General features: G+C 29.6%; 1 protein-coding gene across 1 annotated transcript; it reads right to left on the bottom strand.

The window, feature by feature from the left end:
- Nucleotides 1-492: 492 nt before the first annotated feature.
- LOC149890219 (transmembrane protein 272-like) lies at nucleotides 493-7,871 on the bottom strand. Its single transcript, XM_090085658.1, has 5 exons — nucleotides 7,751-7,871; nucleotides 1,599-1,626; nucleotides 1,459-1,518; nucleotides 1,006-1,065; nucleotides 493-895 (listed from the first exon to the last, which is right to left on the bottom strand). Exons 1-5 carry the CDS (start codon nucleotides 7,760-7,762, stop codon nucleotides 513-515), a joined length of 543 nt encoding a protein of 180 aa, XP_089941784.1. The 5' UTR covers nucleotides 7,763-7,871; the 3' UTR covers nucleotides 493-512.
- Nucleotides 7,872-10,342: the final 2,471 nt, after the last annotated feature.

Raw genomic sequence — 10,342 nt, 5'->3', positions numbered from 1 at the left:
CAGAGAAAGTTATAGCAGAGAATAACAATAGTACAATCATATAACTTGGGTTTGATAATCCCGTTGTCTCTTAAAGGAAGAAGTGCATTTCAAATTTTTCTCATTTTGAGTAACTGTGACTACTTCTTACGGAAGTGCATATAAATTTTTTCTCATTCTTTTCTATTTTAGTAAATGTGACAATAGGCAGGGTGAATAAAAATGAGCAATTGCTTTTACTCAGTAATTGGTCAGCTTTACGTAAATAAAAACATCAACAACTTTTCTTAAGTTTTTATTCACGTAAAATTGAGCAATTACTGAGTAAATTGCTTACCTTAACGTGAATAAAAATATGAGGAAAACTGCTGAAGTTTTTATTCACGTAAAGCTGACCAATTACTGAGTAAAAGCAATTGCTTATTTTTATTCACCCGGCCTAATATCTTAAATGATTTTACCAAGGCGCACCCCTCATGCGCCACTGCTCAAAACAAAAAAAATACACACAAGTAAGAAATAAAAACTCTTATTTAAATTTCCTCGTAAGAAGATGTTATCTTCTTAATCAATGGTACGCAACAACAACTTATAAAAGATATTATGTAAGCTGTAATAATTGACCAAAAAGCAAAGTAGTATGCAGTCGCGTCACAAAACCACCTGTTTTTATAGTTTCTGAACACCCAGACGTTTCCTGCAATAAACCAGCAAAAGGCAAATATAGGAATTAAGAATAGTAATATTTTGATACTATTCACGAAACATTTCAACCCAAGTTGATTGTTAGAAGCTAGTTTTGAGCACAAACTTGATATTATTGTGAGAGATATTACTGTAACACTTGTTGCTCCGGTGACAATTAAATATATCGGAATCATTGGCTCCAAAGGGCATTTATCTTTTTTCAGAGCTCCTATAAAATAAGAAAAACGTCTAACAAATCTTTCAAGATTAAAGGACTTATAGTTTTAGAGGGCTTTAAGTTTAATGACAACGGAATGACGTTATACGTTTCGTACAAACCTATAACAAGCATCGCAATTGGTACGATAATTGTTAGAAGTATGACTGCCAAGGCAAAAACTAAAATGAAATAAAAAAGTGACATAAAATATTGAGTTGTTTGATTTAAACATTTGTTACAGATGGTTATTTGCAAACATTCAACTTGTGTTTAAAAAATTGTGAATCAATTTTTTTGTTGAACAAAGTTCTTCTATTATAACTCCTACAATTTGTCTTTCAAAAAAAAAAAAAACATTCTTCTTCTTTACTAGAAGATAACTTTCCAATCTGGGATTTACTTTTTGAAAAAGCATTTAAGCTTGCACGCTGCTTTTCTTATTGAATTTAAGGTATATGTGCAATGAAGGTAATAATGCAAAAAGAAATAGCGACGTGTAAATTTAAATGCTTTTTCGGAAGTTTATTTGCACGTAAGAAAAAAACTTCGTTTAGTTTTATAAAATAACTTACAAAGTGCGCCAGTAGTACCCAGTACTTTTGTTGTTCCCGACTGAATACCGGATAACAAATCTTTAACATAATCAAAAACAAAGTACAATATTTATTTCATCAAATATTTGTTTTCCATTAAAAAATTCAACAATGCTTACCTCTTCTGTCATTCGATTCTGTGGGTTCCTAAAAAAAAAAAATAGTTCATCGCCATTAGTAAATTGTTCTTTAAAACAGGCTAAGATTTTGAAGTTTGATGCCATTAACAGGTTGAACGCCGGTTTCAAATAATTTTCAAAGTATAATTCTCTGTTATTCAATCATCCAAGCGGAGAAAATTGTAATTTTAGTTAATTCGAGTAAATATTCTTAATTTTTATCTGAAAACATAATTTCTTCTTCTTATATGTTTTAAATTTGCTAAAATGTTTTCAAAAACACAGTCACGTGTGTAAAGTCACGTGAGTTTACTAAACGTAAATCTTCTTTCAAAAAAGAACTCAATCGTCAAAAGTTTGTCGCACAAAAGATTGCTGTTTCTGTACAAAATGAAATTAAAATTAGGAAATAAAAATGTCATGCTAGAAGTATAGCAAAGATGGGTAATATGATATGGGGGTGATATGAAATACCTTGATGTTATTAACACTGTGAATAATGTCTATCCAAAACATATTACGAAAATTCGATGTGCCGAGATGAAAAATGTGAGGGAATTAGAGATAATATCTCCTTTTTGGATTTTTTTATTTGTTTATAAAATTTTTCACAAGTTGTCATTTTTTTAAGTAAATTATGCATAAAGTAAATTATCCTATGTAATCACATTAGAGAAACAATTGTTAATTACTTCATTTTAGTGAAAAGGCAAAATGTTATGACGAAAAAACACGAAAACTTTAGCTGTTTACAAACTTTTGCACGCTACTGTATATTCCAATCGCGAAATTGGTGATGAGAAGAAAGAGATGCCCTAAGGTGGAGACTTATGTCGTTAGAGAACCACTTTGTAACTTTATTTTTAAGACTATTTTTAACCGTATTTTTTTTTCGAGTGAAACTTTTTTAAAAATTTATATTTAGAATTTATTTCATTATTTGATTTAAATTTGGAATTAATTTCATTATTTACAGTTTTTAACTTCTTGTTTTATTTAAAATGAATAAACTTTTTGCAATTGTGAAGGTAATTTGGAAAAAAATAAAACATCGTTCATCTTGTTGGCATCGTTCATCTTGCATCGTTCATCTTGCATCGTTCATCTTGCATCGTTCATCTTGCATCGTTCATCTTGCATCGTTCATCTTGCATCGTTTATCTTGCATCGTTTATCTTGCATCGTTTATCTTGTATTTGCATACACTGGTTAAGACCAAGCAGTGAATGCCTCAAGGAAGAAATGGCATCAGCTTTTAGATCAGGAGAATTAAAATATGTTTGGAAGTCTAAGCCTTTCTACGTACATCAATTGCAGTATTTAGCAATATGTGTGTTCGATGCAGAATTGATATGAGTTTGATGCAGAATTGCAATTGGTTATAAGGCATTACAAATAATTACCGAGCTGTTTTGGATGGCTTAAAACGCATTGGAAAGGTGAAAAAACTCGAAAAATGGGTGCCCCACAATTTGAAAGATCGACAGAAATTGTCACATTTTGAGGTTTGTTTTTTCTTTCTTCTGCGCAACCAAAACAATCCTTTCTTGGATCGATTCGTAACAACTGATGAGAACTGGATTCTGTACAATAACTGGAGACATTCAGGACAGTGGTTAGACGCCAATGAGCCCCCCAGGCACTTACTTAAGGCGAAAACCTACGAAAAAAAGACTATGGTTACAGTATGGTGGTCTGCTGCCGGTGTGATCCACTATAACTTCTTGGAACCAGGCTGAACCATCACTGCAGAGTCCTATTGTGCTGAAATCAACGAAATGTATGTGAAACTACGCCAGAAAGCAACCGAGGTTGGTCAACAGGCGTGGTCCGATCCTACTACATGACAACGCTCCGTCACACATTTCACAGACCAACGTTCGAGAATCAAATGAGTTGAGCGTCGAAGTTCCCCCTCACCCATCATACTCCCAAGAAGTTGCAACAACCGACTACCATCTTTTCAAGCACTTCGATAACTTTCTCACTGGTAGAACCATTGGCAATCAGGACCAGATAAAAACGGCCTTCGTCGACTCATCGAATCTCGAGCACCAGACTTTTTTTGCTGATGTAATAAATCTTGTTTCTTGTTGGCAAAAGTGTGCTGATTCAAATGGTTCTTACTTCAACTGATTTGAGCAAATATTTACTAAAGTTATTCAATATTAAAGTTTATCTACTAAAACCGACAAGACTTCCTAGACAATAAAAAAGATGGTTGCAAGTTTTTGTACCAGGTGACCTACAGTTAGATTCAAAAAAGACTAAAGGAAAGTAAAGACCACCGAAAAAAAATTCTTTTTCAATTTTTAAATTAAAATTACAATTTTTTTGAAGTTTTCTTGAGGACGTTTTATAAGGACGAGACTGATTTATTCACCGAAAATATTAATAAGTTTATTTGGAAAGAAATAAATAATTTCGTTTTTCCAGTAACAATTTGCTTTTTTCTTTAATGCAATATTAAAACCTACTTATGTAATTTCTAAAATATAAGATATAAGATTATCGTCACAATTATTACTGTTATTATTAACATCATTATTATTATTATTATTACTATTATTATTATTATTACTATTATTATTATTATTATTATTATTATTATTATTATTATTATTATTATTATTATTATTATTATTATTATTATTATTATTATTATTATTATTATTATTATTATTATTATTATTATTATTATTATTATTATTATTATTATTATTATTATTATTATTATCTATGATGATGTAAGAGCTGCTTCCAGAATGATGTAAAAGAGCTGCTTAGCACGCTTCCAGTTTAGCACACTTGGTTTTAAAGTGGTTTTTAGGCCAAGCTTAATATGAAGGTGACCACATCTACTTTTTATGCATAATGTACATCTTCTTCTTAAAAAAATCAAAAAGTTTACGACAATATTCAACTATTAAACCGTTAAACGACTCTAAAAAAACCGTTAAACGACTTTAAAAATACTCTGAGCGTTGACTTGTTGAAAAATCCACTCGGCCTCGTTACCAAAAAAATGTCTTTGGTAACCATTAAATATTTTTCAAGGGTTTCAATGTATCTACGTTGGTCTATTGTTTATGATCTTTTTTGACGATCATGGGTTGCCATTATGGCAATGGCCACATATTTTAAATTTAACAGCAGCCACGTTAGTTATGGGTTTTTTCGCTTAAGGAATATCTCTAAAAATTTTAATTTGTCTGCCGTAATTTACGGATTTTGGCTATAGAGACTCCTGCCATGGCCACAACGGTTCTTATTATACGTTATCGACATTTTATTCAATCAATAAATATTATGTAATATTAAAATATTAAGGTATCGATCTTTTATCGAAGTTTCAACCGTGAAAATAAAATTTGGCCACACAAGTTACAAATTCCTGGATCCGCGCCCTGCGATTCTATAAATAAAATTACCATCAGTGATACTTGTCATTGTTGGTCGTCCAGAACGTATTTTGTCAGCAGTACAACCAGTTTTGTTACCAGTTTCATTAAATTTGGCATTAATTCTACTAACAAATGAAGGTGATACACGCTTTAAAATTCGAGACTTTTTAACATTAGACTGGCCTTTCGTATTAAGGCTAATACGTATTAAGTATAAAGGCTAATACGTATTAAGTAATTCGTATTAAGGCTAGTACGCCGTTTGAGTACTTGACTTATTGTTTTTCCATGGCAAATTTTCAGACAAAATATTAGCAAAAATGATTAATTAACTTAAAACGAACTTTTAAAATAATACATGTTTTTTTTTTTTTTTTTTTTTTCATTATTTCATTAAAAAGGAGAGTTTAATTTTACTTTGATGAACTTTCTCCGCAATAAAAGATAAAAGCTCTCCATAAAAGCTTTAAGGAGAGTCAGCGTGCTAAACATATGAGCGGGTTTTTTTTCTTAATATATCACTTATATCTTCCAAAAAATTTGGTAGCTTTTTTAAAATTGTTTTTTTTTTTAATATATACTAAATATTCTAAAAAGTAAATTTTTTATTTGAACTAAAAAATTTTATCTTTTCTTCTACTTTTTAAGTTCTTAAGAAAAAAAAGTAAATTTAATTCCGCTGCGTGCTCAACCTCTTGACCAGCGTTGTATTTATTGTCAGAAATGGAAAGGACTTCTCGATTGTACAACTTTGAGATTGTACAACGAAGGAATCTTGATTGTACAACTTTGTTAAAGCACTGAGAAAATCTTCTACTCAAATCTCAAAAATCTCAAAAATGTCTCATTACTTCAAAAATATTAATGCCCTCTAAATTTTACCACTTGCTCATTTTAGCCAAAAGTATCCATATGCGACAACTATTGTGAAACGGAGGTAGTAAGTTTTTGAAGAAAACCTTTATGATTATTCTGAAAGCAAGTGTAATCGGGGTTTTAGATAACAACAACAAAATTACTTTAAATTAACTTTCTTTTCCTAAAACTAAACGAAGCATTCAAACTTAAAAAACTTTCTCCCAACGTTTAAACTCGGAGGTAGAACAAAATAATTCTAACCTCGCGAAGTACCGTCGCTGATGCAAACATTTAAAGAATAGTATAAAGCATCACCACTTATTTTTTTGTGGGCGTTAATGGCAGTGTAGGTCATGAGGCATAGCGTATTAGTCTTTTTGAAACACCACGGTAACAAAATCATGACCCTGATGAGATTGTTGCTTTAACCACTACACTAGTAACGGGAACAAAACCAGTTCAATCTAGATCAGTTCATTAACAGTATAATATTAAAGGAGCTTTTTATAGAAAAGTTTATTCACACACAGACCACAGACACACACACACACACACACACACACACACACACACACACACACACACATAATGTGTTAGCATAATGGAAAAGATCAAATACCTAAAACACAATATAAGTTCGAAGCGAGCCATTAAAAAACTTTTTTTTGGATTGTTTAGATTTTTAATTCTTTGAATCGCGCACTTCAGCTTTCTGTAGATATTGATAATGTAGACAAGCTGAATACTGCAACTGATGTGCGTAGAAAGGCTTAGACGTCCAAACATGTTTTGATTTTCCTAATCTAAAAGCTGATGCTATTTCTTCCTTGAGGCATTCACTGCTTGGTCTTAACCAGTGTATGCAAATACAAGATAAATGATGTTTATTTTTTCTAAATTACCTTAACATTATTTTCGGTTTTCTGACACATGCGCATCATAATAAGGTTAAGTGCAGTACTTTACGTTCAAAACTAAAAGTAAACTCCGTCTTATGTTAAGCACATGTTAGCCACATGCGAGTTCAATTTTTTTTTTAGTTTAAAAATTTTGTTCAAGTTTTTCGGTACAAGTTTTGTCAAGTGGTAAAGTTTTTCAAATAATTCGAGTTCAAGTTTGTCAAGTTTTATTTTTATTCAAATATTTCGATCGAGTTTCACAAATTTATTACGTTTATAAATTTTAACAAAGTTATTTAACAAATACAATAATTATTTGAGAACACCAATCGATCCAATACGGAATCGTCGTGTTATTAACATAATTTTAACAATTCATTTGCATCGTGTTTAATAACATGACGACTTAAAAAGTTAATTGTGTATTAAATTTTAAAAAAAAAAATCGGATTTGTTTAAAAACAAATGAAATATGAGTAATTAAATTTTCTTGAATTTTTTTATTAACTTTTTTATTAATGTTTTTTATTAATTTTTTTATTAATTTTTTTATTAATTTTTTTATTAATTTTTTTATTAATTTTTTTATTAATTTTTTTGTTTTTTTTATTAACATTTGGAGAAAGAAAAAAATTAAATTTGTGAAACTTTTTCTTGTGGGAGTAAAAATTAAAAAGTAGAAAAACTAAATTTATTAACCAGAAAACATATAAAAAAAAAAACTGATAAAAATGAAAAGCTCCATAAACTTGATAAAAACAAATGCGATAAACTTGAGAATCCAAATGCGATAAACTTGAGAATCAAATTTATCAAGTTCATTGAAGCCAGTCAAATTTTTTGTTCAAGCTTTGCGAGTTCAAATAGTTCAGAAATTGATAGTCAAATAGTTCAAGTTTACTCAAGATTCGAACTTGAACTTGCATGTATCTATCTTATGTAAAAATCGTGGTAAATTGTGAAAAAAGTAAAAAATTAAATGCAGTGTTACCTGATCAGCCATTTATGATAGTTTACAACAATCTGTTATAAAACTTGTTGACAAATATCGTAGCTAATCTCTGCAAAACTTTTATAAAAACGCATAAGGGTATTTTATTCTCTATTATAATATATTACCCTATTATAATTATGCTAATATTAAGGTATTATACTATTGTAACTTTACTATTATGCTGAACAATTGTAATTCATCCAGCATTAGGAAAGACTTTATTTAAAAAAATCATGAAAAGAAAACTATTTGTGAGTTGTTAAGTTCTATTGTTCTCATCTTTGCTGGATATAATCTTTTGGAAATGAATTAAATGAATACCACCAATCCTGCAAAAATTGCCATGTGAGAAATACGAGAATTTCAATTTAAACAACTTTGACGCCATCAAAACTGGCCTGAATGAAATTCATTTTAAAGTCTCAATTTTTCAATGATTTGGCGAAGTTAAATTTTTTTAAATAAATGAGGCCTTAGTATTTTTCAAAACTTCGTTGTAAGCTTACGTTTTCTAAAGTATTTTCAAAAATATTAAAAGTATATTTTATTATTTTGTAATGTAACATTTAAATCTCTTGGTAAAAATGTCCGTGCCAAAATGGCGCATTGTCAATTAAGTGTTTACGTGCTATTGTTAAGTGAGTGCAGCCAATGAAATAATTTGATTTAAATCGGAATGACATAATTTATGTCGTCATCATATAATAATCTAGCCTATACACCCATCAAGTCTACATTTTAATGTTAAACAACAATGCTAAACAGCAGACATAAAAAAACAGTTTATCAGTTGCTATCAATGGCAGAAATAAGGAGATTTTGAAAAAGTACTTTCAAATGATGCACTCACAGATCTGACGTCGTTTGGTTCATTGTCTAATTTAAGGGTCTATTTTGCTATCAATTGTACCACCATTTTTTTTGTTATTGGATGACAGAAGTTAACTAAACCTTTAAACTAAAAAGATAAAGTATTATGTTTGTGGTGTTTCAGAATAAGTATTTTAACAACTCTGTTTTATTGTTTCTAATGCAGGGTTGCTGAAATACTTAATCTGATTCGTTAATAATTGCAGGTTATTTGGTTGGGTATCATAGCTCACAAAGATGGGTCTAAAGAAAATATGAAGTTTTTTTGTTGATGGTATGTGATACTTTCAATTTAATTTGAAAAAATTCAAGATAAAAAACCATTCAACCAAAATTATAATAAAAATGTGGCACATTGATCAATTTTGAGAAAAATCTTTAAAAAAAAGTGTATCCAGTGATTTTTGTTAGTAACTAAATCATAAATAATTCAGGATATCAGTAAATATTAATCTTATGAAACTCAATTTTATCACTGATTAAATAGTTGCTGATAGTTTCAACACCGTTAATTGCTGATAACTATCAACACTATCAACATTCATAAAAAATTTTCAGGCGAGTTTTTTCTAATGATTCAGTTTTTTCTTCAAAGCTTTTATTCTTTATCAGTTCCTGTTTTTGCGGACTTACAAGTACTTCCCCTTTAATTTTTGTCTAGCTGAGTTTGGAGAATTTCTCTTTCAGATAAAAAAAAAATCCACCGTCATCTATAGCTTTTACAAAACATTTTATCAGGCGAAGCTTTTTATTTGTGACGATGTTAAAAGTATATCATCAGGGTTCACTAATTTTTAACATTTTTATGGCCTGGAGTAAGTGATTCTTGCTTAAGCCACACTTTCTTTACATAGTGACTTTTTCTGCCTTTACTGTTCCAATCACAAATGAAATAGCAATAATTTGTATAACCAAGCTGTAATCCAAGTAAAAGTGCAAATATTTAGCGTCTACGTGTTCAGACAAATCCTCGCAACAAATCTGAATTCAAAGGAATATCTGCTGAACGTGCTGACTTTATTTTTGTGGAAATTGTTCTACATCTTGCTTCCATAAATTCTATTGGTTGAAAAAAGAAATGCTTGCTTTTGTTTTTTTTTATAGACAGTGGAATGTAAATTATTTTTTACAACTAAAATTTTGTTTCCTTTTCTTTTCACCATGGATTCTTTATTTCAAAAAAAAAAAACGACCAAAAAAGGCTTTTTGGCTCGGTGATGCATAGTTATTTGAGAAATTGATTTTTTTTTATTTAAAAAGACCAACTAAAAAATTGCCACAAACTTTTTAACAGCGTGTTTACGGTACTTCATTTTTTCAAGAAGAAATGTCATATTTTTTAAGGCTTTTTTTAAATTTGCCGGGAACAACAACATCTAAAACAACAACATTTTTTAAAAAGAACGAGTAAAGACGTTAATTATTTTAATTTAACTACTGGAAAACTTTGTTTGAAAATAAAGTTTAAGCATCCTCATGGACCATCCAAAACGTTTTCTTGGCCAGAAAGATGACTGGTGTTGGTTTTCAGTTTACAATGTAATTAATTACTGCAACAGAATTTATTTTATGTAACAGAAATAAAAATTATGCTAAATTTGTAAAAATTAAATAAACACAACGCTTTTTTACTATTTTTTAAATACATGTTTGTAAATCCTGTGAACTTTGCCCCTCAGAAAAAGCTTTAGATAATTTTTTTTTAATCCAGCAAATTTA

The sequence above is a fragment of the Hydra viridissima genome, unplaced genomic scaffold, assembly GCF_058129835.1.
Source record: "Hydra viridissima isolate aposymbiotic clone 2 unplaced genomic scaffold, HvirCarnegie_v1 scaffold_4, whole genome shotgun sequence".
In the NCBI taxonomy this organism is placed as follows: domain Eukaryota; kingdom Metazoa; phylum Cnidaria; class Hydrozoa; order Anthoathecata; family Hydridae; genus Hydra; species Hydra viridissima.
This window is presented reverse-complemented; position numbering and strand designations above follow the sequence as displayed.